The sequence below is a fragment of the Glandiceps talaboti genome, chromosome 15, assembly GCF_964340395.1.
Source record: "Glandiceps talaboti chromosome 15, keGlaTala1.1, whole genome shotgun sequence".
NCBI classification, from domain to species: Eukaryota; Metazoa; Hemichordata; class Enteropneusta; family Spengelidae; genus Glandiceps; species Glandiceps talaboti.
In genome coordinates, this window is record NC_135563.1 from 8,498,062 (window position 1) to 8,526,046 (window position 27,985).

A 27,985-nucleotide genomic window follows, 5' to 3' on the forward strand; every position below is an offset into this window, starting at 1 on the left:
ATTTCAAATAAAATATTGTGTGTACTAAGCTTGCCTCGAATTCTAAACATAGACTAGGATAATGTAACATAAATCGATAAAGCAGAAACTTGGGTAAATAAAAGCATGGACATAAATACACACAGGAAATTACAACAGACTGGGTAATAAAAGTGAAACATTCCAGTATATTCTTCAATCTTATTTAATCACTTCGTGTCCTTAAAAGTTATGAAAAAAAGTCAAGCTAAAGTTTACCTTTGACAACGCGTTTGTGTCCTCCAGGCCTTGATGAAAAGAACGCGGGTCGTCTGTAGACTCAAGTATGGTTGGTGTTTTACGTTTGGGAAAAGAACTCTTCATATAAACTCGGAATCACAATAAATTAAGAGGTGATAAACCATATAAGTCCAAGAAACTCTTCAAGCTTGCAAACCCTGAATAGTGTCACCATCCACGCGAGAAAGTCCGCGTATATTCTTGACATCAACCTTGTCACGTGACCTAGGTACTCGAGATATAACGGGAAACCGCTATATTCGTGAAACCATTGTCTCAGTATCACGTGATGGAACATGACGCTCTAAGTCCCAATTTATATTTAAAGACATTCGGACAAAAGAAATTAAAAGACTGTCCAGCCCTGCGCAAGTGAAATTCTCAAGAAACAAAAGGCTGGCCGGGTGTATCGAAGATGTTGATTGGTCGGCTTTGTTCTCGTTATTGATTGCGTAGCAACGCTGAGTGGACAACGACAATGTGAATCAATTTTTCAGGTGGCAATGTATAATTTACGGTCGGCAGGAGATACTAGTAGAGAATGTTTGGTTACTTAAAAGTGTATTTACCAGACATGTTTAACAGTTATGAGGTTAAGATAGACACCACTCTATACATTACAAACATGTTCTTTATGAATCCCCTTTTGTCAATTTGTGCGTGTGACGTTGACATTTTAAAAAGGTTCCGATTCCGGTTCACGAAACGTTTATATAAGATTGATACAACATGGGGTTTCTGGTGAAAATTTGATAACAGCTAGCAGTTGTAGACCATGATCAAAGAGAGATGGGAGTGTTTAATATTTCATTATTCTGTGCGTCATCGTGTATTGTAAATTATGCAAAGATTAAGAAGTTTTTAGAATTGCAGCGTCTGACTTTTCTTTTGACGCATAAAATGTCGCCAATTTTAAGTATTTTGGGGGTGGGGTGGGGGTGGGGATGGATAACCAAAATGGAACATTTGAAAGCCGACATTGTCTTTCACACAGCCGACAGAAATATAGTGAATACGTCTGTTTAATTTGCATATCAAGTTGACGACAGTCACATTGCATTGACCACAGACCCTCTACCAACGTTGACGATCTATGCATTTTAAAATTAATTGGTTCATTAAAATCAAAGTATTGTATATAATATGTTTATTGTGGTCCAAGACCTCCAGTCCATAGGTTGCAATGCCATATAAACAAAACAAATACAAAACATGAATTTTCATGGATTTACAGATTGGTGTTCGATAGGTAAAGAAACTAGAAGTTATCTTATGTGCAAAGTCTTGAACGTTTGAAAACAAATTTGCATAAATACTAAGGACGTCATCATTTGACGAGTATAGCAAAAGCTGAAGCTTGTGAAGTCTTGGTTGATCATACATTTCATGTGCTATGTGACTGGCTCTATCAGTTTTGCAGACCCTATATATATATATATATATATATATATATATATATATATATATATATATATATATATATATATATATATATATATATATATATATATATATATATATATATATATATATATGTGTGTGTGTGTGTGTGTGTGTGTATTTGTCTATCTATCTATCTGTCTGTCTGTCTGTCCCTCCGTCTGTCCGTTACTATTCTGAAAGCCCTATATATTTCGAAATATATTATGGTGTACAAAACTCTTTGATTACGAGATATTGACGTCTATTGAAATAGTAGTTGTAAGTTTTTATAATTAATGTTAATTTTTGAACTAACCCTTTAGCTAGAGTACTGTATGTGAGACAATATATCTAAGATTGTTGAACCCCTGGCTCTGCAAACGGACTGTTAATTACCCCTGATAGAATGTCAGTTTTGCAGTCGTAGAATGCTTTGCTATTGAATATCGAATGTACAAGGATATTGGCACTCAAAAGTGATTGTATATATACACATGGGCTTTTAGTGACTTCTACAAGTCAAGTACGGATATCTAAGTCTGTACAAGAAAATTGTGACATTTAGATCTCTCAGTACAAAGCTTGCCAGTGGCTGAAGTTTGGATTCATTTTGATAAATGAAATCAAATTATCAATTAACCCATGAATATTCATAAAATCCATTATCTATCCAAAACTTACACTGTTCACCGTGGTATAATTTCTCTACAGTAACAATGTTATCAATGACGGCTACTCCTGTCGGGATTGCGGGCCATTTCATCTCTGTAGGCATAGTGCCCTCTGTGGCAAAAATAGTGATTGCTTTTTGCATGAGTTTTTGAAACTGCATATCCTTTTCTTGTGGGTCAGAAATCAGATGTGGAAGTAAACCAAAGAATGCGAACGTATCATATATGTGGAATGAATACCGTGGTGTCCATGGAAACCCAAAAGAAGAAAATGGTGTTGAGGGTGCAGCAGTTGTAATATAACGATAAACCGGTGAGTTGAGAAACTCTGCTGCGGTAACAGCGATGATGTCATTCCCACAGTTGGTTCGGAGGTCACTAGTTAATGTGGTGAGAAGCAATTCTGGGGTATCCTTCGCCTCATCGTATGGGTAAAGAGCCATGACCTGTGATGTCACATTTTTGCCAAATGTATCAAGTTTTCCTGCAATGGGAATATTCTATTGTGATTATTACTGCTGCACAGCCTAATTAATCGAATGATACTTTCTTCATTATGTTCCCACTTCTGCATTCCCCCCCCTCTCTCTCTCTCTCTCTCTCTCTCTCTCTCTCTCTCTCTCTCTCTCTCTCTCTCTCTCTCTCTCTCTCTCTCTCTCTCTCTCTCTCTCTCTCTCTCTCTGCTCTTAACTTGCTTGCAATTATCTTGTGGTGGTGTTACATACCTGATACATGGTTCCTGTAGTGTTCCCATGTCCATGAATTCAAATTGAAGTCTTTGGGTAAGAAGTCGACTTCTTGAGCAGTGTTACCTATGATAGAATAATCCAAATAGTATATCGTTTGAAATCCTTAGTATATACATTATGGGTTTAAAATATAATGTTTCACAAACCACGAACATTTTACACTAAATTGCAAAGTAGTACTCCCATAGTTAAGCCAATTCTGAATATATGGCGAACAAATGGCGTGATACAAACAGACGTTGGCTGACTACCAATGTACATTAATTGAACATATGACTTTCAGAAGTAGTCAAAACAGAAAAGAAGTCGAGGGCTTTACAACTCTGGAAATGAAGGTTCTGCAAGCAACTGGTTGTACATCTGTTATTGGAATACTTTTAGATGGTGATTTAACGTGGAAAGCACATATTGACTGGGGTAAAGACCAAATGTGCAAATTTCTCACTGGAATTGTTTACAGGTTGCGCTCAATATGGTCCCTTTTATTTTACAGCACATTTCGCATGTCCGTGAAGTCTGAGGAAGTGCAGACTAACTTGGTAATGATTACAATGAAAATCATGGCTCCTGGTTTCACCATAAATATACTTATAATGGGTCTAGACGTTTCGAATCTGGGTAATACGTTTGTGACACCTGTAGGAAACCCTTAGAAAAGAGGACAGGCTTCAATATGGTATTAAATGTGAAGTTGAGAATTCCGTTCTCAATGCAAGTAAATGGGAAATATTCATATGATCATACCTATTAATATTGGAACGTCATTTCCACCCCCTTCTTTCCATATGTTAAGAGGGGCATCTGGTACAACGATACCATCCACTATACAGATAGCACCATCTTTTTTGCCCTTCGTAGGCAAATCACACCAATCGAGTGATCCCCACATTGGATACACATCAGTTGGGTTGGCCTTGATAACTTGTTCAGGTGTAAGAACATAGATACACTCAATGTCACTGCAATTGGATCGCTCCAGGAATACAAGATTGTCTTTCGAAGCTTGTTCTAGAGTTATTTCATATAAAGGAGATGCGCTGCTCATCCACGCTCTGTGAAATAGACCTTTCGCAAGGGGAGATACTAATAGGGCCCAGACTGACGTTCCACCCGAACTTTGACCGAATACAGTCACCAGATCGGGGTTGCCGCCAAAGTTTTTAATGTTATCTCGTACCCATTCTAGGCCAAGGATTTGGTCCATGAATCCATAATTTCCCGATGTACGGGTCTCCGATTGCTTTGAAAGTATGTCAAGAGCCAGAAATCCGAATCCATTTAGTCTGTAATTCAAATTTACGTACACCATGTCTGTGTCGCGCACCGTTCTTTCATCAGGGTATAGGTTAGTTTCGTGATTGCTAAGAAACACAAGGCTACCACCATGAATCCATACCATAACTGGAAGATTTGCAGATGGATCTAGAGATGGCGTATATACGTTCAAATGCAGACAATCTTCATCGCCGATCACACCCATTACTGGATGTTCTTGCATACAGTAAGGACCGAATTTCAAAGCTTTCAGTGTACCATTCCAACAACTGTCGCTTTTCTTGAGAGAGACTGGAGGTTTCCAGCGACGCTTTCCGACTGGGGGCGTAGCAAAGGGGATACCTTTGAAGACATAGACCCCATTGCTGACACGACCCTCGACTGGTCCACAAGAAGAATTCGTAAAGCAAACTGTACCTTTTATGGAGGCATTGGTAGAAAATACCAAATCACCCATCTGTTCATCGACAATATTGATTCCTTGGTTGTCATCAGCATGATTATCCGAGGAACAAAACACACATAAACAACAGCAATATAATAACACAACGATTGTGACAATCTTCATTCTTGTACACATATATATCTATTGGTAAATGTCGTTGACAGGGGGTGTCAACGTACATGTCGTATCAGTAGTTTGTTTTGCTCGGTGACTGAAAGATATAGTTTGATTTTGGGATGTGTATATATCGCAGTATTCCTTCTTTAAAGATAGAGTTTGTCATATACACTATCATTTAACGCAATTCACTGTCGAAGAAAACACAAAAAAGCGGACACTGCTTGATTTGGTAAATGCTCGGAGTGTCAGTTAGGACCCCTGCTTATCACGCTATCTACGTTACAGTCTCGTGATATGCAAGATGTCATTTCATGCTACGTATGTAGGTCACTATGTTTTGCTACTGAATGACCTATGACCTCGTAGAATAATTGACTGAAAGGAGTATGCCACAATAGCCCTCGGGATACCATAATTCATGAGACTTGTAAATCTATTCATCACATAGACACCGAAGAGAGGTCAGTGACCCACTGATTCCTTTGTTCATCAGGTAGAACTCTCGATATGTCAACAAATTAATTATATGCTTACCTTCAGTTGAGTGTTTCCATCTATGAAGTACTTACCCTGATAAATGATAAAGGTTGAGTTGAGTTTGTTTATGTCTATGTTCATTTTGGGTTTGTTTGTTTGTTTGTTTGTTTGTTTGTTTGTTTGTTTGTTTGTTTTATTTTGGTTTGAGGTCGGATTTCTGCTGCATATATACAACTGCAGACATCAAAGCATTCACATTATTTGTGACTCAATATATTACAAAAATTAAAAAATTGTGAAAATAGTATGTTCTCGTTCGTATAATAAAAATTTCTTTTAAACTTTTAAAAGATTTGTCATATGGATGAAAACTTGACATTTGCTTTTGGATTTATCGTTTGTTAAACAACTTTACAATGTTTTCTCCTTGGAAACATAAAGAGAAGCAACATATCTTTTTTATTCAACAAATTACAAAAAAAATACAATCACTTATAACATATGTTTGCCATTGTAGGTACTCTCTCACCCTCTCTCACGTTCTCTCACTCACTCACTCACTCACTCACTCACTCTCTCACTCACTCACTCTCTATCTCTCACTCTCACTCTCTCTCTCTCTCTCTCTCTCTCTCTCTCTCTCTCTTAATGGTAGCTTTGGGAATTTAGTTTAGATTTTGTTAATTAATAATAAACAACAAGTCCACTGTTTATAACTAAATACATCCAATGTAAATTACAAGCAAAAAAAGTGTTTAATATGTGCATTTTATTTTCAACTTATAGCGAATCCCACAGGTCAAGTCAAATTATGCTAATCATGTCTGCGGTAGTTCTGTAGCATTGGTAAAACAAGCCGGAATTCGGTTATTTGTATTACTCAAACATCAAAATATCAATTAACCCAGGAATATGCATAAAATCCATTATCTGTCCAGAACTTACATTCTTCACTGTGGTATAATTTCTCTACAGTAATAATGTTATCAATAACGGCTGTTCCAGTGGGCATTGTAGGCCATTTCATCTCTGGAGGCATATTGCCCTCTAATGCAAAATATGTTATTGCTTTTTGCATGAGTTTTTGAAACTGCATATCCTTTTCCTGTGGGTCAGAAATAAGATGTGGAAGTAAACCAAAGAATGCGAACGTATCATACATGTGGAATGAATACCTTGGTGCCCATGGAAACCCAAAAGTTGAAAATGGTGTTGACGGTGCAGCAGTTGTAACATAACGATAAACCGGTGATTTGAGAAACTCTGCTGCGGTGACAGCAATGATGTCATTCCCACAGTTGGTTCGGAGGTCGCTAGTTAATGTGGTGAGAAGCAATTCTGGGGTATCCTTTGCCTCATCGTATGGGTAAAGAGCCATGACCTGTGACGTCACATTTTTGGAAAATGTATCAAGTTTGCCTGCAATGGGAATATTCTATTGTGATTAGTACTGCTGCACAACCTAATTAGTCGAATGATACTTTCTTCATTAATTTCACACTTCTGCATTCTCTCTCTCTCTCTCTCTCTCTCTCTCTCTCTCTCTCTCTCTCTCTCTCTCTCTCTCTCTCTCTCTCTCTCTCTCTCTCTCTCTCTCTCTCTCTCTCTCTGTTCTTAATTTGCTTGCAATTGTTTTGTGGTGTTACATACCTGATACATAGTTCCTGTAGTGTTCCCATGTCCATGATTTCAAATTGATGTCTTTGGGTAAAAAGTCAACTTCTTGAGCAGTGTTGCCTGTGATAGAATAATACCTAGTTAGATGATGCAAGGAAACATTACCAATTATCCTTCTCAATGTTGCCGTCTTTGACTCATTTTTCCAATTCACATAGCATGAAAGATGGAAGGAAATTCTTTCGAAACTATACCCAAATACTATGTCGGTTGAAATCCTTAGTACATGCATTATGGGTTTCAAATATAATGTTTCAAAAACCATGAACGCTTTACACTAAATTGCAAAGTGCCACTCCTATAGTCAAGCCAATTCTGAATATATGGCCAGCAAATGGCGTGATTCAAACAGACTTTGACTGACTACCAATGTAAATTTAATTGAACATATGACTATCAGAAGTAGTCAAAACAGAAAAGAAGTCGAGGGCTTTACAACTCTGGAAATCATAGTTGTGAATGCAACTGGCTGTACATCTTTCATTAGAATACTTTTAGATGATAATTTAACGTGGAAAGCACATATTGACTGGGGTAAAGACCAAATGTGCAAATTTACTGGAATTGTTTATAGGTTGCGCTCAATATGGTCCCTTTTATTTTTCAGCACATTTCGTATGTCCATGAAGTCTGAGGAAGTGCAATGAAAAACGCATCTTAGGAAGATCATACTTGTGGGGGGAAAAAAGATTTGTTTCGAATCATTTTGGATATAGTAAGTTTGATGCACACACTGCCCCATTATCAAATTGGTATTTGTGTTCACCATACAATTAATGATTAATAAACCACTACATAACATTTCAAGAACTCAGTCAATATTGTCACAATACTAGACAGAAATGAAGTGGAACTCTCCATGTAACAGTAGTATTGGTTAGTCAGCTGTCCTGTTTATCAGTTTACAATTATGATACAATAATCTAGAAAAATAGTTAATTTTTAACTAGTTTATGGCCTCTCACCCTTCGGAAATTTTCTATATGTGTAAAGATTCAGGGAAAGGTTATTACTCCTAGAGGAAAAAGTATGGGATTATTAATGATTCTTTACATTTCAAAAATGCGACATCAGACCATTTTTTCTTGTAACCCCTACACCCCAACCCCCTTTCGCACTAAACAATTTTTGAGTTTACCACACGTTTAATAAACAAACAAACCTGTTTTCAATATTAAGGCATAGTCAGTTTTCCCCATTATTTCTTGTTGTTGATGGGGTGTAAGCGTTACCAAGTAACTCGGTAATGATTACAATGAAAATCAAGGGTCCTGGTTTCACCATATATAAATTTACCTATAATGGGTTTACACGTTTCGAATCTGGGTAATACTATTGTGACGCCTGTAGGAAATCCTTAGAAAAAAAGGCAGGCTTCAATATGGTATTAAATGTGAAGTTGAGAATTCCATTTTCAATGCAAGTAAATGGGAAATATTCATGTGACCATACCTATTAATAGTGGGACGTCATTTCCACCCCCTTCTTTCCATATATTAAGAGGGGCATCTGGTACAACAATACCATCCACTATACAGATAGCACCATCTTTTTCGCCTTTCATAGGCAAATCACACCAATCGAATGATCCCCACATTGGATACACATCAGTTGGATTTGCCTTGATCACTTGTTCAGGTGTAAGAGCATAGATACACTCAATGTCACTGCAATTGGATCGCTCCAGGAATACAAGATTGTCTTTCGAAGCTTGTTCTAGAGTTATTTCATATAAAGGAGATGCGCTAGTCATCCATGCTCTGTGAAATAGACCTTTCGCTAGGGGAGATACTAATAGGGCCCAGACTGACGTTCCACCTGAACTTTGACCGAATACAGTCACCAGATCGGGGTTGCCGCCAAAGTTTTTAATGTTATCTCGTACCCATTCTAGGCCAAGGATTTGGTCCATGAATCCATAATTTCCCGATGTTCGGGTCTCCGATTGCTTTGAAAGTATGTTAAGAGCCAGAAATCCGAAACCATTTAGTCTGTAATTCAAATTTACGTACACCATGCCTGTGTCGTGTACAGTTCTTTCGTCGGGGTAGTAGTCAACGTCGTGGTTACTAAAATACATAAGGCCACCACCATGAATCCATACCATTACTGGAAGATTTGCAGATGGGTCTAGCGATGGCGTATATACGTTCAAATGCAGACAATCTTCATTGCCGATCACACCCATTACCGGGTGTTCTTGCATACAGTAAGGACCGAACTCCAAAGCTTTCAGTGTACCATTCCAACAACTACCACTTTTCTTGAGAGAGACTGGAGGTTTCCAGCGACGCTCTCCGACTGGGGGCGTAGCAAAGGGGATACCTTTGAAGACATAGACCCCTTTGCTGACACGACCCTCGACTGGTCCACATGTGGTATTCGTAAAACAATCTGTAACTTTTATGGAGGCATTGGTAGAAAATACCAAATCACTCATCTGTTCATCGACAATATTGATTCCTTGGTTGTCATCAGCATGATTATCCGAGGAACAAACGACACATAAACAACAGCAATATAATAACACAGCGATTGTGACAACCTTCATTCTTGTATACATATATGTCTATTGGTAAATGTCGTTGACAGGGGGTGTCAACGTACATGTCGTATCAGTAGTTTGTTTTGCTCGGTGACTGAAAGATATAGTTTGATTTTGGGATGTGTATATATCGCAGTATTGCTTCTTTAAAGATAGAGTTTGTCATCTACACTATCATTTAACGTAATTCACTGTCAAAGAAAACACATAAAAGCGGACACTGCTTGATTTGGTAAATGCTCGGAGTGTCAGTTAGGACCCCTGCTTATCACGCTATCTACGTTACAGTCTCGTGATATGCAAGATGTCATTTCATGCTACGTATGTAGGTCACTATGTTTTGCTACTGAATGACCTCTGCTCTCGTAGAATAATTGACTGAAAGGAGTATGCCACAATAGCCCTCGGGAATCCATAATTCATGAAACGTCGACATAATCGATACAACGTTGTTATGCATGACACTAAAATACATTTATTTTGCATATAAAAGAGCTATTTTTCCTCACTACATACTGGCTTTGTATTCATAGCACTACATAATACTACATACTGATTTGAAATTGATTGTGCTGTGTACAACAATTTTACCAATTTAGTTAGAAGGGGATGGGGAAGGGGTTCTGTGGCTTTACTAAAAGAATAAGATTTTTTACCTACTGATCTCAACCCTAATGTGTTGATTTATCATACATATACAAACTATTGAACTGTTACTTGGCATAGCTATTGTACGAACTACATGTCTTATCAAAAATTACTTTTCTGTGTTTGTGTTTCACTTCTTCTCTGATACCTGTGACCATCAGCAAGTTTAATACATGTTACCAGGCTACATGTGAAACCCCCTTTTGTTTTGCTATTGTTTTACACCATAAACTACCAAGAAAGAAATATATTCCAAGGTGAACACAACATTAATCGGATTCTCTGAGAATACTTATTATGTGAATGACTGATAAACAAAGTTTTAAAGACAGATTTGTTTGATGATGATCTAGTAGCCAGGACTTCTATAGTACTGACATGGTGCAAAGTTAGGAGGAAAATTAGATTTTACATCTCCCCTGGAATATCTAGTATCCACATTGAGTGACTGTATACTGCGAGTAACATTTTCTCAGCAGATCATAACATTACATTTCCTTGGTATTAGAATGTATTTATTTTCAAGGCTATCATGTTGCCAGCAATATACTGGACAACATAGCCAATAGTAAGTGAATTGAATTAGTAATCTCGTTTAGAAACAGCTGTAGTACAGAAAACATTTTTATGACATTTTTTAATTTCTATTTTGAAACCAATGACATTTATCACATTTCATTATTCAAAACCTTTCAAAAATATTTTGGTTAAAATTAGCAGTATGGTCAATGAATGGGGGGTGGGGGTGGTGTTTGAGTCAGTGCCATGATTAAACTGAACAATTATGAACAGGACAAACAAGTGTATATTGACTATATATGATGTTAACATATCTTTATATGATGTAAACAATTCATTATATGATGCAAGTACATCATTATGTATGTGTGACAGTTATTGACATGGGTTTACAAGTATATTAACTCCATTTATAATATTGTACTTGATAATTAGCTGAATTAATCAATAATATGAATAGTTCACTCAATCTAAGAGATATCCTAGAACTTTTGGTTACTAAACCATGAATATTTTGTATGTCCGTGAACAGACAATCATACTTCTCATAGGGTTCCTATCTAAAGAGCTTTATACATGTGAAACAATGGATTTTGGTTAGCAATTTACCAGATACACTTAAAATTACTGAAAATGTAACATGTAAAATTAACTATGTAGTGTGCAGTATTATGCTTTGAGAATAGAGTGTCTTTTGCAAGAACAAAAAGAGTGTTTCCTGTCAACAGTGTTTTTTTATTTGTCAGAGGGGGGGGGGGTGGATTGTTTTGTGGATGAATTGCAGGGGGGTCACTATTTTTAAGTACAACATGAACAAAAAGTCGCCGGCCCACCCCCGGCCGTAAAAACTGATCGCTCCCTTACCCTGATGAAAGGTAAAAGGTTGAGTTGAGTTTGTTTATGTTTATGTTCATTTTGGTTTTGTTTGTTTGTTTGTTTGTTTGTCTGTCTGTCTGTCTGTCTGTCTGTCTGTCTGTCTGTCTGTCTGTCTGTCTGTCTGTCTGTCTGTCTGTCTGTCTGTCTGTCTGTCTGTCTGTCTGTCTGTCTGTCTGTTAAATTTGTTTGTTTGTTTGTTTGTTTGGGTTTGAGGACGGATTTCTGCTACATATATACAACTGCAGACATCATTCACATTGTTTGTAACTCAATATATTACAAAAATTAAAAAAATGTGTAAATAGCATGTTCTCGTTCGTATAATAAAAATTTATTTTAAACTATTAAAAGATTTGTCATATGGATGAAAACTTGACATTTGCTTTTGGATTTATCGTTTGTTAAACAACTTTACAATGTTTTCTCCTTGGAAACATAAAGAGAACCAACCTATCTTTTTTTATTCAATAAATTACAAAAAAATACAATCACTTGTAACATATGTTTGCCATTGTAGGTACTCTCTCTCTCACGCTCTCTCACTCACTCTCTCTCACTCTCACTCTCTCCCACTCTCTCTCTCTCTTTCTCTCTCTCTCTCTCTCTCCCTCCCCCCCTCACACACACACACACACACACACTCTCTCTCTCTCTCTCTCTCTCTCTCTCTCTCTCTCTCTCTCTCTCTCTCTCTCTCTCTCTCTCTCTCTCTCTCTCTCTCTCTCTCCGAGGCTCTCAATGGGAGTATTGGGAATTTAGTTTAGATTTTGTAAATTAATAATCAACTTCATTATGTTTTCGTATTTGAAACCGTATACAACAAGTCCACTGTTTATAACTAAATACATTCAATGTAAATTACAAACAAAAACAATGTTTAATATATGCATGTTATTTTCAACTTATAGCAAATCCCACAGGTCAGGTCAAATTATGCAAATCATGTCTGCGGTAGTTTTGTGGCATTGGTAAAACAGGCCGGAATTCGATTATTTGTATAAATCAAACATCAAATTGTCAATTAACCCAGGAATATTCATAAAATCCATTATCTATCCAGAACTTACATTCTTCACTATGGTATAATTTCTCTACAGTAACAATGTTATCAATAACGGCTGTTCCAGTGGGCATTGTAGGCCATTTCATCTCTGGAGGCATATTGCCCTCTAATGCAAAATATGTTATTGCTTTTTGCATGAGTTTTTGAAACTGCATATCCTTTCCTTGTAGGTTAGGAATAAAATGTGGAAGTAAACCAAAGAATGCGAACGTATCATACATGTGGAATGAATACCTTGGTGCCCATGGCAGCCCAAAAAATGAAAATGGCGTCGAGGGTGCGGCAGTTGTAACATAACGATAAACCGGTGAGTTGAGAAGCTCTGCTGCGGTGACAGCAATGATGTTATTCCCACAGATGGTTCGGAGGTCACTAGTTAATGTGGTGAGAAGCAATTCTGGGGTATCCTTCGCCTCATCGTATGGGTAAAGAGCCATGACCTGTGACGTCACATTCTTCCCAAATGTATCCAGTTGTCCTGCAATGGAAATGATTATTATATAACTGCTGTATATGTACAGTAAACGAAAATATTACTTCCTTCATTACTTACTCCCTTCTTCTTCATTCTATACTTCTTTTTCGTAGCGATATATATATATATATGTGTGTGTGTGTGTGTGTGTGTGTGTGTGTATGTATGTGTATGTGTGTGTGTGTGTGTATATATATAATATATATAACTCGGTGACTATCAATCTGCTAAGACAGTGCTCTATACCGCAGTGGCAGAGCGCAGTAGTTTTGGTAGTTCTGGTACTCTTTCTTGGTTGTAACTCGGAGTTTCACGCATAGTGCGATCATCAGACAACTCAGATATATATATATATATATATATATATATATATATATATATATATATATATATATATATATATATATATATATATATATATATATATATATATGTGCAAAAGTAACGAGTAAAACAGTCCTGATCAAAAAGTATAGTCCTAACGTTGCAACAAATATTCATTTACAAAGGTTAAAGGCAAGATATAAGTAGAAATCCCAACTTAATAGCAATATATTATATAATATATATAAAATAAAATACACATACATACATACATACATACATACATACATACATACACACACACACACACACACACACACACACACACACACACACACACATCCATCCATCCATCCATCCATGCATGCATGCATGCATGCATGCATGCATGCATGCATACATACATACATACATACATACATACATACATACATACATACATACATACATACACACGTGCGTGCGCGCACGCACACACGCACACACAGACAGACATACAGAAAGACAGACAGATAGACAGACAGACAGACACACACACACGCACACATACACACATACACACACACACACACACACACACACACACACACACACACACACACACACACACACATACATATATATATATATATATATATATATATATATATATATATATATATATATATATATATATATATATATATATATATATATATATATATATATATATATATATATATATATATTCTGAATTCAGTGCTTGCAGCTGTCTGGTGGTGTTACATACCTGATACATGGTTCCTGTAGTGTTCCCATGTCCATAAATTCAAATTGAAGTCTTTGGGTAAGAAGTCGACTTCTTGAGCAGTGTTGCCTGTGATGAAATGATACCCCATAAGATAACACAATTAATAGAATACAAGTGACTGAGTACCAATAATTTCAAATCTTATGATGTCATTGACCTAATTCCAAAGCCGTCTCGTGCTGAGTCACAAAAGGTACTAGTCCCAAGGTGCAAACAAGAAATTCCCATTCCTTTCTGAAAAGATACCCTGACTGGTATAGTATAGAATATATATACTATAGTACGGTTCAAAATTTTTTTTCTGTCCATACCTCAATATATATTGCAAATACGCTTGAACTAAATTGCAAAATGCTTTCCCATACTGTATACATGTGCCGGTGGGAGAGGGGGTACTTCATAGAATACCGGGTATTATCGCTAATCTTCAATTGGTTAGTTTTCGACACAAAAATCCGAATTTCTTTTAAGAAACGTGGCGTCACTTTCCCTACTAAAAATCCCAAATACAAGTAGATATTAATATTCGCTGTAATACCTATTAATAGTGGAACGTCATTTCCACCCCCTTCTTTCCATATGTTAAGAGGGGCATCTGGTACAACAATACCATCCACTATACAGATAGCACCATCTTTGTCACCTTTCGTAGGCAGGTCACATGAATCGGGTGATCCCCACATTGGATACACATCAGTTGGGTTGGCCTTGATAACTTGTTCAGGTGTAAGAGCATAGATACACTCAATGTCACTGCAATTGGATCGCTCCAGGAATACAAGATTGTCTTTCGAAGCTTGTTCTAGAGTTATTTCATATAAAGGAGATGCGCTGCTCATCCACGCTCTGTGAAATAGACCTTTGGCTAGGGGAGATACTAATAGGGCCCAGACTGAAGATCCACCCGAACTTTGACCGAATACAGTCACCAGATCGGGGTTGCCGCCAAAGTTTTTAATGTTATCTCGTACCCATTCTAGGCCAAGGATTTGGTCCATGAATCCATAATTTCCCGATGTACGGGTCTCCGATTGCTTTGAAAGTATGTCAAGAGCCAGAAATCCGAATCCATTTAGTCTATAATTCAAATTCACGTACACCATACCTGTGTCGTGCACAGTTCTTTCGTCAGGGTAGTAGTCAACGTCATGGTTACTAGAAAACATGAGATATCCACCATGAATCCATACCATAACTGGAAGATTTGCAGATGGATCTAGCGATGGCGTATATACGTTCAAATGCAGACAATCTTCATCTCCGATCACACCCATTACGGGATGTTCTTGCATACAGTAGGGACCGAATTCCAAAGCTTTCAATGTACCATTCCAGCAACTATCGCTTTTCTTGAGAGAAACTGGAGGTTTCCAGCGACGCTCCCCGACTGGGGGCGTAGCAAAGGGGATACCTTTGAAGACATAGACCCCTTTGCTGACACGACCCTCGACTGGTCCACATGTGGTATTCGTAAAGCAAGTCGTACCTTTTATGGAGGCATTGGTAGAAAATACCAAATCACCCATCTGTTCATCGACAATATTAAATCCTTGGTTGTCATCAGCATGATTATCCGAGGAACAAAACACACATAAACAACCAAAATATAATAACACAGCGATCGGGACAACCTTCATTCTTGTACACATAATGCGTCTGCTGGATAATGTTGTTGACAGGGGGTGTCAACGTACATGTCGTATCAGTATTTTGTTTAGCTCGGTGACTGAAAGATATAGTTTGATTTTGGGATATATATATATATATATATATATATATATATATATATATATATATATATATATATATATATATATATATATATATATATATATATATATATATATATATAGTAGTGTTGCTTTTTTAAAGATATAGTTTGTCATCTACACTATCTTTTAACACAATTCACTGTCAAAGAAAATACACAAAAGCGAACACTGCTAGACTTGGTGATTGCTTGAAGTGCCCGTTTGGACCCCTGCTTATCACGCCATCTACAGTCTCGCGACATGCAAGATGTCATGTCATGCCAAGCTTAAGGTCACAGTAAAGACCTGCTACGTATAAGTATGTAGGCCTCTATATTTTGCTGCTGCATGACCCATGACCTCGTAGAATAACGGAATGGAAAAGAGTATTCCACAATAGCCCGCGGGATACCATAATCTAGGAACTTCGATATCTTTGATACATACTACTCGAAACTAATAAATCTATTCATCATTGAAGAGAGGTCAGTGCAGTGACCCATCGATTCCTTTGTTCATCAGCAGGTACTGAGGTAGAACTCTCGATATGTCAACAAATTAAATTATGTGCTTATAATTACCTTCAGTTGCGTGTTTCCATTCTCTGAAGTTTTTATCCTGATAAATGCTAAAGGTTGAGTTGAGTTTGTTTATGTTTATGTTCATTTTGTTTTTGTTTGTTTGGGTTTGAGGACCGATTTCTGCTGCATATTTAAAACTGCCAACATCAAACGTGGACGAACGGAACCTAGGCATGTTACAAGTGGGGAAAGTGAACAGCTGAATTGCATTAATAACACTTGGTACAGCTAGCATGGAAGTACAGAGACTTAATTGTACTTACATTTCATGGTTTGATAAGAACAGTTTTATGGCCTCTTTTATAAATAATAGTTCACATTCACAAACAAATTTCCATGGCCAGTTCCCGGCCTGGCATTTCATGTACACGGAAATAGACCATAAAACTGGGTTTATCAAGCCACTGTGTGTAATACAAGTCTCTGCTGTTCCAACATCCTGTGTCAAGTGTTGTTAATCCAATTCGTTTGTGTACTTTCCCTGTTTGCAACAGGTTCTGTTTGTCTACGGTCTGATGTCGGCAGTTGTAATAGGTACTTGTTACAGTATTCTTAAAAACAGACTCCTTTTGCTCGCGTACGAAATAACTTTTCTACTTCATATATTTGAACAAAAAACCTCGATTGAACTGTACTAACCCCCCCCCCCCTTTATGACATTAACTTTGTCTTCTGGTGCTGTTTGCACATTCACCTTCTCACCATAACAGGGAATTCCATAATTTTTAACATGTGAGCTTACATCATATTACATGGTGTCATCGAATCTTCTGCCAAAACACCGGAAGTTTGTGTTCTACGGCAAGTGATGATCAAGTATGCTTATAAAGGTACGTAGATTTTTAATTCGTAAAACAACCATGTTTTGTACTTTAAAAAACAATGTTAAAGAGGGTAACTATCTTTTATTTTGAATTTATAAAACAATTTTATCATGGCGTCCTACTTGAAAAATCAATGTCAAACGACATATGCCAAGTCCTCGTTTGTAAATAAATAAATTGCAAAAGTTTATAAAATGTGTAAAATATTTGTTATTGTACGTACAATAACAAAGTTCTGTTTACCAATTTTTAGCATTTTGCAGTGTGCTGCATTACAGACAAAGACTTGGTCTGTTATTTTACACTCATTTTTCAAGTAGGGCGTCATGATAAAATTGTTTTATAAATTAAAAAACCAAAATAAATACACAATCGTTATCCATATGGCCACATTAATCAGCGTCGATCAAGTAATTGTTTGTAACTAAATAAATTACAAAAACTAAACAAATTAAAATGTGGAAATAGTTTGTTCTTGTTCGTACAATAACAAACATTTCTACACTTTTTTAAATAATTTTGTCGTATGGATGAAAAATTGGCATTTGTTTTGGGTTTACAATTTGTCACGTACAACACCTTTACACTGTTTATCACACTCTTTCTCTCTCTCTCCCCCCCTATCTCTCCATCAATCTCTCTCTCTCTCTCTCTCTCTCTCTCTCTCTCTCTCTCTCTCTCTCTCTCTCTCTCTCTCTCTCTCTCTCTCTCTCTCTTACTGGGAGTATTGGGAATTTAGTTTAGATTTTGTAAATTAATAATCAACTTCATTATGTTTTCGTATTTGAAACCGTATACAACAAGTCCACTGTTTGTAACTAAATAAATTCAATGTAAATTACAAACAAAAAAGTGTTTAATATATGTATGTTATTTTCAACTTATAGCGAATCCCACAGGTCAGGTCAAATCACGCAATACTAATGCAACAGATGAAACATCAAATCATCAATTAACCCAGGAATATGCATAAAATCCATTATCTATCCAGAACTGACACTCTTCACCGTGGTAAAGTTTCTCTACATTTAGAATGTTATCAATAACGGCCACTCCTGTCGGAATTGTAGGCCATTTCATCCCAGGGGGCATAGTGCCCTCTATGGCGAAATGTGTTATTGCGTTTTGCATGAGTTTTTGAAACTGCATATCCTTTTCTTGTATTTCAGGAATAAAATGTGGCAGTAATCCAAAGAATGCAAACGTATCATACATGTGGAATGAATACCGTGGTGCCCATGGTAACCCGAAAAATGAAAATGGCGTCGAGGGTGCGGCAGTTGTAACATAACGATAAACCGGTGAGTTGAGATATTCTGCTGCGGTGACAGCAATGATGTCATTCCCACAGTTAGTTCGGAGGTCACTAGTTAATGTGGTGAGAAGCAATTCTGGGGTATTCTTCGCATCATCGTATGGGTAAAGAGCCATGACCTGTGACGTCACATTCTTCCCAAATGTATCCAGTTGTCCTGCAATGGAAATATCACATTATGATTATTATGTAACTGCTGTATATGTACAGTAAACGAAAATATTACTTCCTTCATTAGTTTCTCCCTTCTTCTTCATTCTATAGTTCTTTTTCGTCGCGATATATATATATATATATGTCTGTGTGTGTGTGTGTGTGTGTGTGTGTGTGTGTGTATGTGTATATAATATATATAACTCGGTGACTATCAATCTGCTAAGACAGTGCTCTATACCGCAGTGGAAGAGCGCAGTAGTTTTGGTAGTTCTAGAACTCTTTCTTGGTTGTAACTCGGAGTTTCACGCATAGTGCGATCATCAGACAACTCAGAGTTGTCTGATGATCGCACTATGCGTGAAACGCATATATATATATATATATATATATATATATATATATATATATATATATATATATATATATATATATATATATATATATATATATATATATATGCAAAAGTAACAGGTAAAACAGTCCTGATCAAAAAGTATATTCCTAATGTTGCAACAAATATTCATTTACAAAGGTTAAAGGCAAGATATAGGTAGAAATCCCAACTTAATGGCTATATATTATATAATATATATAAAATAAAATATACATACATACATACATACATACATACATACATACACACACACACACACACACACACATACATACATACATACATACATGCATTCATGCATGCATGCATGCATGCATGCATGCATACATACATACATACATACATACATACATACATACATACATACATACATACATACACACGTGCGTGCGCGCACGCAAGCACGCACACATAGACAGAAAGACAGACAGACAGACAGACAGACAGACAGACAGACAGACACACACATACACACACACACAAATATATATATATATATATATATATATATATATATATATATATATATATATATATATATATATATATATAGTTTTGGTAGTACTGGAACTCTTTCTTGGGTGTAACTCGGAGTTTCACGCATATTGCGATCATCAGACACTCTGATATATATATATTCTGAATTCAGTGCTTGCAGCTGTCTGGTGGTGTTACATACCTGATACATGGTTCCTGTAGTGTTCCCATGTCCATAAATTCAAATTGAAGTCTTTGGGCAAGAAGTCGACTTCTTGAGCAGTGTTGCCTGTGATGAAATGATACCCCATAAGGTAACACAATTAATAGAATACAAGTGACTGAGTACCAATAGTTTCAAATCTTATGATTTCATTGATCTAATTCCAAAGTCGTCTCGTGCTAAGTCACAAAAGGTACTAGTCCCAAGATGCAAACAAGAAATTCCCATTCCTTTCTGAAAAGATACCCTGACTGGTATAGTATAGAATATATATAGTACGGTTCTAGATTTTTTTTCTGTTCATACCTCAATATATATTGCAAATACGCTTGAACTAAATTGCAAAATGCTTTCCCGTACTGTGTACATGTGCCGGTGGGAGAGGGCGTACTTCCATAGAATACCGGGTATTATCGCTAATCTTTAATTGGTTAGTTTTCCACACAAAAATCTGAAAAAATTAGAAAACATGGCGTCACTTTCCCTACTAAAAATCCCAAATACAAGTAGATATTAATATTCGCTGTAATACCTATTAATAGTGGAACGTCATTTCCACCCCCTTCTTTCCATATGTTAAGAGGGGCATCTGGTACAACAATACCATCCACTATACAGATAGCACCATCTTTGTCACCTTTCGTAGGCAGGTCACAGGCATCCGGTGATCCCCACATTGGATACACATCACTTGGGTTGGCCTTGATAACTTGTTCAGGTGTAAGAGCATAAATACACTCAATGTCACTGCAATTGGATCGCTCGAGGAATACAAGATTGTCTTTTGAAGCTTGTTCTAGAGTTATTTCATATAAAGGAGATGCGCTGCTCATCCATGCTCTGTGAAATAGACCTTTGGCTAGGGGAGATACTAATAGGGCCCAGACTGACGTTCCACCTGAACTTTGACCGAATACAGTCACCAGATCGGGGTTGCCGCCAAAGTTTTTAATGTTATCTCGTACCCATTCTAGGCCAAGGATTTGGTCCATGAATCCATAATTTCCCGATGTTCGGGTCTCCGATTGCTTTGAAAGTATGTCAAGAGCCAGAAATCCGAATCCATTTAGTCTGTAATTCAAATTTACGTACACCATGTCTGTGTCGTGCACAGTTCTTTCGTCAGGGTAGTAGTCAACGTCATGGTTACTAGAAAACATGAGATATCCACCATGAATCCATACCATAACTGGAAGATTTGCAGATGGGTCTAACGATGGCGTATATACGTTCAAATGCAGACAATCTTCATCGCCGATCACACCCATTACGGGATGTTCTTGCATACAGAAGGGACCGAATTCCAAAGCTTTCAATGTACCATTCCAGCAACTATCGCTTTTCTTTAGAGAAACTGGGGGTTTCCAGCGACGTTCTCGGACTGGGGGCGTAGCAAAGGGGATACCTTTGAAGACATAGACCCCATTGCTGACACGACCCTCGACTGCTCCACAGGTGGTATTCGTAAAGCAAGCTGTACCTTTTATGGAGGCATTGGTAGAAAATACCAAATCACCCATCTGTTCATCGACAATATTGATTCCTTGGTTGTCATCAGCATGATTATCCGTGGAACAAAACACACATAAACAACAGAAATATAACAACGCAGCGATTATGACAGCCTTCATTCTTGTACATGTAATGGTCATGACTGTTGCGAAATGCTCTTGACCGGCCGGGGGGTGTCAACGTACATGGTATATTACTAAACATTCTAGTTCAATGCATGCATAGGCTGGTGTTTGTACATGCTCTATTCCGTGAATGACTGCTCCATATTAAAGTTTGAGATTTTCATCTAATTTTTCTACCATATTTATTAGTTTTCAAAGAACATATAGGCATACAATTTTTGACTTGATAAATTCTCGCAGGCACACTTTGGACCCCCTGTCCATTAACGCAAGCTTTCATGCCAAGGACATGGACAATGTACAAATATGGTATGCTGCCGAATGCCCTACGACCTTGTAGCGCGCTTGAATAAATAACGTATATGCCACACCAGGCACCGAGCTACTAGAATGTTCCTCCCCCTTTTTTATACACATTTTAGCTCATGCATGTCCCCTTGGGATGGGTGTTGGTGGAGTGGTAGGTAGGGGGTATTACGATGTATGGCTCTGTCAATCCGTCTGTATACGTACACATCCATGTCTCTGACATCATAATGTACAAGGTATGAACTTTCTGCTTGTATATTTATAGTTGACATTGACCTTGACTTGTGAGTCAAATTTCAAACGTAAATTCATTTCATACATTACACACACACATTACACACACACACACACACACACGCACGCGCGCGCGCGCACGCGCGTGCAAAGTGTTTAAGGGGTGTGTCTTCTACGAAGACTTAGGCTGAATTGTGTAGTGCGAGTAACTCATAACTATAGCCATTGATAGACTGTAAGATACGTCGTATCGTTCCACACTCACTGGCCTCCTCTCTGAGGGGTTGACCGATGTGTGAGGTACCCCGTCACGGCATACATTACAGACTACCGTTGATTGTAATAAGGCACCGGATTTACGAATCAGTTTTCGGGAAATGGTTACATTTAAGTAAATGAAATAATTAGGGAGGACCACAATTTACTATTACTAATTCTATCTAATTTTGAATTGTTTTGTGATATTGTGCGAATGTAATCATTGCCACCTCTACCATGTCTCACCACTTCCACATCCCACCACTGCCACCATTGTACCATAATAATGACAACCATGCCTATGAATCAATTATTGGTTGCGGTGTAAGGTGTAATAAAGGTCGTTGATGCAGTGTCTAATATTTACTGAGTAATTTGCATAATTTCAGTTTTTGGTAATTAGGCAATATCTTAAGAATGCTAGCTTCAAATTTCATTTAATTCATTTGATTTGGTACATCCATTGACAATGATACAATTAATACATATATTTGTCCTGTTCTATCTAAGGCATACTTCAAATTTGATATAATTTGGTATATACATTGACGATAACAAAGGATACATTAGAACAGCCTTATTCACTTTCATTTTTTTCGGTTCCCCCCCCCCCCAGTTTTATAGATGAACGAATTCTTTCTCTATAATCTGTTTTGTTATAGTATATAGGACATAAGCTGATGAGTGTATACTATTTTGATTGTCTGTCTGTCTGTCTGTCTGTCTGTCTGTCTGTCTGTCTGTCTGTCTGTCTGTCTGTCTGTTTGTTACTTTGTGGGGGTCGGCCTAATTTTGGCTGTATTAAAGCAACACTATACGATTTTATTTGAGGTTAAAGGAAGTTTTTTTCATCCTAGTATAAAACTTAAACTTCATAACCATTAGAAACACCCATAGAAGTAATTAAAAGGCCTCATGGAACACCCGAAGGGTGAGGAACGCCTCTTGAATCGGACTATATCCACTATTTTCTAAAGAAAATCACATGTACACTTTTACATGTACCACCCATTTTCTACTTCTTCCAAATTGAAATTAGGTCAGGTCAACTTGGTCCATTGTTTGTTCAGACTGATGACCTTTCTCGTTCGGTCAAAGGGTACATACAGTTACCTCAGTGGATAGAGGGTGATGTATTGCTAATCATTGTTTGCCTTCATGTCAGACACTAGACACTTCTGAAATGGAGAACAGATACAGAGTTGAATTTGACGGTAATTTAGCTATTCTACACATGGACAATGGAGAAAACCGATATAATAACGGCACATTGGAGGCGCTCCATAAAGCACTCGATACTGTTGAACGGTAAGCATAGCTATCCTCTATATTAATACAGTAAATTGCAAAACACAAGTCAAAGTTCGTTCACCCTTGAAGTATATATATGTTAGACGTTTAATTTCAAAGGAAACTTTGGACCATGGCGTGCTACACTTATAGTGATGGGAACAAATATTGACTAGGTTTATATCTGAACACCTATATTTTTGGATGCCTGTTTGGAGCTTTAGCTAGATATCTGAACACGTGGATATTGGTCTGTATATGATAACATGTCGATTCCAACCTTGCTTGATCAAATCTAGTCGAGGCTATCCGTGGCTGCCAATCTCAAGATAGATGAGATTCGAAGCCACGGATAGCCTCTGGACTAGTTCAGTTTGATCATCTTCCAAATCGCGTACAATTATACTAGGTATTCCGTGATAAAAATTGGCCCAAGGAGATCGGGATGGTGTAGAGTTGTACATTGATATAGCCTGGGTTGTATATGTGTGACCTATATTGTTGATTGTCCTCTGAATGAACGCCGTAGTGTTTACGTAATAGGGGTGTAGTTGCACTTATTCCTGTGCATTTCTAGTCTGTAACATGAATAAGCCTACGCCGTGACGGGGCGCCCTCACACATCGGTCAACCCAGAGGAGGGCGGTGAGGGCGGAACGGGGCGACGTATCTTACAGTCTAGTGCATTTCCACAGAGAACGATACACTGGCTAAATACATTAAACTACTTCTACGACAATTCCAATGTTGTAATCTTTTGCAGAACAGAAGAAACATTTCTTGTATTAATACACTCCGGCACAGAAAATCCAAGTTTGTATTGCCCCTGGGTACTACGTGGGGGTGGAGGGGTGGAGGGGCACTCTTCCTTACCACACTAGTGTAACTAGTATTTGATATACCGTCTGTGTGTTTTTTAAATTATAGACGTCAGTCCAACGTCTATGGGTAACTGTTGTATTATGGGCTCGCACGCCATGCTCGTAGTCATATTTTGCATATTCAACCATCTGTTGCATTCTGTGTCCTCTACGATTGCTTCCAAGAATAAGTTTGTCTTGTATATTTGTATTTTTTGGCGGCACTAAATTTATTTGGAAAAGAGGCCCCAGTTACAGAATGTGTTATTTTAACTGTTCGAACATTCATTGTAATAATTAATGTATTGCCTGTTGTGAATAATAACTCGTCATGAACTACCATTCCACAGAAATTCTGCAGTTGAAGCCTTTATTACAGTCGGCGTTGGTAAATTCTATAGCAATGGTCTAGACCTCAATTGGTTGATGCAACAAGACAAAGAAACAATGGAAAAGTTTCATAGATTAATTCACACTCTGTATCGTCGTATATTAACATTCCCTGTACCTACAATTGCAGCAATCAATGGTAAGTCTACATATATTAATAATGATGACATCAAAATGTATATATATTTCTGATATAAAGCTGATATTTGAACCCCACTTCCTCGCATTAGTGCTATCTTATGATATCAGCGGAGTCATAATGATTGAATAGAGCCATTCTTTTGAAATGGGCAAACTTTTTCTATATATAATTATAACTATACACCAGACACTGTTTTTTCTTTACCAAATCTTAATCATTGAGCTACAACACGGTTCTTTAAGACTTGAAGTTACTACATTTTGGTATGTTTGACGCACTCGAGACGTTTTGCCGCTAGTCGTCGGAGCGATCACCATATTCGTTAATCGACATGATTGTATATATTAGATTTAGACTCTAACATAAAATGCTACCTCAAACAATTCTGTACATATTTTTGGTCACTTCGTACATAAGTGACGATCAACGTTAACATTTTTCTCACACAAAAAAAATCACTTATTTTTTTCTTCGAATGTTACTATGAAAAGGTCATTGTTATGCTGCTGGTGGCATATTTGCACTCTGCCACGACTACAGAGTGATGAGAACCAAGAGGGGCTGGTTTTGTTTACCGGAAGTTCACATCAACCGACCATTTGAGTATCCAATGGCAGCGATCCTTAGGTAAGTCATCAACTCATCCGCGCTCAATAAAGAGGAAGTCACTTTCTCTTTGTCACTGTCTGTCTGTCTGTCTGTCTGTCTGTCTGTCTGTCTGTCTGTCTGTCTGTCTGTCTGTCTGTTTATGTGACTCAGATATGTCTATTTCCTCTTCTGTCATTCTCTGCAGACACAAAATACCAGCTGGGAGATTGATGCGAGATATGGCTATACTCGGCCAACAATATAACTCTGAACGATTACTTAAAGAAGGTATGATAGATGGAGTTGCAGACGAGGATAAATTGTTGGATCTTGCCAAGGAGGTGGCCATTAAAAGTCTTGGTGAGTTATTAAAAACTCCAAAGTTATCTGTTTGTATTCGTAAGTAAAACAACATTTTAATATGAGTAATTTTGAGTTTTGAGTTCAGTTCATTCTGTAAATTAAACTGAAAGATTTCAAATCATAGTTGCGGTCGCTCCTACAACCTTCTCAACTCCATCGAAAGAACTCAGTAAGAGATAGCAAACGGGAGTTTTTCATGTCATAAAATTATCCATCCATTACCTATTTGATAATATCTTGTACCAGACATAGTAATGCAAGTATACTCACCTTGCCCCATTCTGTAAAATGTAGTCATGTTTTAGCATCTTTCTGTCCAATATATTGAATTCGATTATTGGCTTTAATAGGTCAAAGGTCACTCAATTCTCCATCCACCAGTTTGCAATTTTTTTTCTTCTCCGAGATAACTTTAAACAAAATGTATGTGTTGATTGTAGTTCTTAGAACTTTTATTTCGAAATATTATGAAACATAAGCACTTTCCTTTTTATGAAGGTAAAAATGGATTCAGTCGATCGACACTCCAGCAAATGAAAGAATCTATGTACGAAGAGGTAGTAGAAGCATTTGAATACAGTACACTTGAAGATCCTGACTGTTTGGTATATCGTAAGAAGACAAAGGCTAAGTTGTAGAGATCTGTAGATGCTGAAAAAAAAACGTGTTAAAATCTACATGTACCTGGTGTATTTTGATTTGGTAACCGTGTGGATAACTCAAAGTCGCCATATTTGTGGTGCGGGTTGGTTTAGTTATTTCTTGTGTTGCATAGCAGAATTACTAAATAGAAATATTTGAATATTAAATGTACTCACCTGGTCTGGAAAGTCATCAATGTCACGATGTTGGTCACATCGACGATATTTTGGAACATTCCCTTTTTAACTTATAATTATCAGTAGCAAAAGTAATTATGATAAACTGTTCTGTCTGTTCCAACTTTTGGGCTGTGGGGTAGTGACGTAATATAAATATCTATAGAAAGTTTCGTGTCTCCTTAGGAGTGCTATAGAATTACTCTTTATACCATGGACTTAGTGAACAATAATGTGCAATATAATTGGACACGGTTTGATATTTGATTTTAAGAAACAGAGTCGTCCATATTATCTTCTACGTAAAAACATTCTTTAGGAATTGACAGAAAAAAATCCTGGGTTACAGCTTGTACAGTGTACAACGAATCGCAAAATTACTACATTTATTTAATATTCAATTTTCATTGTGAGATAATAATGATAATTACATTGCAGTTTTTATAACTTTGAAAAAAAGAAGGAACACGAAAGAAAATTAGTCGAAGTGCAATGTTTTAGAACAAATAAATGATGGAAATGATAAAGATTTACTTTTTACATTTCATCACTGTGCTATGCACTTTGTGTTCCCTTAGAAAATAAACTGAAGGAAGGCAAAGTGAAATAAAATGCTTGTATTTTTAAATGAAAGCTCTGGGTTTTGTCAATTGTTAGTTAAATTTCAATATTTTTTGTGATTAAAATTATTTTAACATGATCTCTGTGTATGGATTGGTGGTTCAACACGACTGTGATTTGCAAGCTTTGTGCAAATCGATAATTATAATTAATGCTACAATCAGTTGTATTATTATATTATTCTTTTGGTTCTAAGAAAAGAAAGGAGGGGCTATAGATAATTTGTTTTCATAAAATGTCTGCTACATAACACCCTAGCGTGCTATCATAGTGCAGGGTCACGTCTAGCCTGTATACAAACAAACACAGATAACTAACACATTCAAAATGTCCCATCCCCGGGTTAACACTGCAAAATGATTGTGTAACTCCTTAAGTTTCCTTTTCCAAATATACAGTCCGGCTTGTTATAAAAATTAC

General features: G+C 37.1%; 5 protein-coding genes across 5 annotated transcripts; 1 reads left to right on the top strand and 4 right to left on the bottom strand.

The window, feature by feature from the left end:
- Positions 1-2,311: 2,311 nt before the first annotated feature.
- On the bottom strand, positions 2,312-4,943 carry LOC144446924 (para-nitrobenzyl esterase-like). Its single transcript, XM_078136769.1, has 3 exons — positions 3,845-4,943; positions 3,077-3,163; positions 2,312-2,835 (listed from the first exon to the last, which is right to left on the bottom strand). The coding sequence occupies exons 1-3, from the start codon at positions 4,941-4,943 to the stop codon at positions 2,312-2,314; spliced, it is 1,710 nt and encodes a 569-aa protein (XP_077992895.1).
- A 1,337-nt stretch (positions 4,944-6,280) lies between these two features.
- Positions 6,281-9,645, bottom strand: LOC144446925 (para-nitrobenzyl esterase-like). Its single transcript, XM_078136770.1, has 3 exons — positions 8,547-9,645; positions 7,068-7,154; positions 6,281-6,836 (listed from the first exon to the last, which is right to left on the bottom strand). The coding sequence occupies exons 1-3, from the start codon at positions 9,643-9,645 to the stop codon at positions 6,313-6,315; spliced, it is 1,710 nt and encodes a 569-aa protein (XP_077992896.1). The 3' UTR covers positions 6,281-6,312.
- A 3,054-nt stretch (positions 9,646-12,699) lies between these two features.
- LOC144446927 (para-nitrobenzyl esterase-like) lies at positions 12,700-15,983 on the bottom strand. The gene is made up of 3 exons (XM_078136773.1): positions 14,873-15,983; positions 14,314-14,400; positions 12,700-13,223 (listed from the first exon to the last, which is right to left on the bottom strand). Exons 1-3 carry the CDS (start codon positions 15,981-15,983, stop codon positions 12,700-12,702), a joined length of 1,722 nt encoding a protein of 573 aa, XP_077992899.1.
- Positions 15,984-18,438: 2,455 nt separating this feature from the next.
- On the bottom strand, positions 18,439-21,686 carry LOC144446928 (para-nitrobenzyl esterase-like). The gene is made up of 3 exons (XM_078136774.1): positions 20,588-21,686; positions 20,035-20,121; positions 18,439-18,962 (listed from the first exon to the last, which is right to left on the bottom strand). The coding sequence occupies exons 1-3, from the start codon at positions 21,684-21,686 to the stop codon at positions 18,439-18,441; spliced, it is 1,710 nt and encodes a 569-aa protein (XP_077992900.1).
- A 1,966-nt stretch (positions 21,687-23,652) lies between these two features.
- On the top strand, positions 23,653-26,951 carry LOC144446929 (uncharacterized; the record flags this gene model as incomplete). Its single annotated transcript, XM_078136775.1, has 5 exons — positions 23,653-23,801; positions 24,994-25,172; positions 25,667-25,802; positions 25,969-26,123; positions 26,625-26,951. Coding segments are annotated over 5 exons (759 nt in total), but the record flags the coding sequence as incomplete, so codon positions are not given.
- Between the last annotated feature and the right edge of the window lie 1,034 nt (positions 26,952-27,985).

Bases quoted from the DNA above. Each gene is read 5' to 3' on its own strand.
- LOC144446925 (XM_078136770.1), bottom strand. From the start codon at position 9,645: ATGAAGGTTGTCACAATCGCTGTGTTATTATATTGCTGTTGTTTATGT. The intron at 7,155-8,546 runs GTATGGTCACAT...ATTCTATCACAG, and splicing joins TGACGTCCCACTATTAATAG to GCAACACTGCTCAAGAAGTT. The intron at 6,837-7,067 runs GTATGTAACACC...TTCCCATTGCAG, and splicing joins CTACAGGAACTATGTATCAG to GCAAACTTGATACATTTTCC.
- LOC144446927 (XM_078136773.1), bottom strand. From the start codon at position 15,983: ATGTGTACAAGAATGAAGGTTGTCCCGATCGCTGTGTTATTATATTTT. The intron at 14,401-14,872 runs GTATTACAGCGA...ATTTCATCACAG, and splicing joins TGACGTTCCACTATTAATAG to GCAACACTGCTCAAGAAGTC. The intron at 13,224-14,313 runs GTATGTAACACC...TTTCCATTGCAG, and splicing joins CTACAGGAACCATGTATCAG to GACAACTGGATACATTTGGG.
- LOC144446924 (XM_078136769.1), bottom strand. From the start codon at position 4,943: ATGAAGATTGTCACAATCGTTGTGTTATTATATTGCTGTTGTTTATGT. The intron at 3,164-3,844 runs GTATGATCATAT...ATTCTATCATAG, and splicing joins TGACGTTCCAATATTAATAG to GTAACACTGCTCAAGAAGTC. The intron at 2,836-3,076 runs GTATGTAACACC...TTCCCATTGCAG, and splicing joins CTACAGGAACCATGTATCAG to GAAAACTTGATACATTTGGC.
- LOC144446928 (XM_078136774.1), bottom strand. From the start codon at position 21,686: ATGAAGGCTGTCATAATCGCTGCGTTGTTATATTTCTGTTGTTTATGT. The intron at 20,122-20,587 runs GTATTACAGCGA...ATTTCATCACAG, and splicing joins TGACGTTCCACTATTAATAG to GCAACACTGCTCAAGAAGTC. The intron at 18,963-20,034 runs GTATGTAACACC...TTTCCATTGCAG, and splicing joins CTACAGGAACCATGTATCAG to GACAACTGGATACATTTGGG.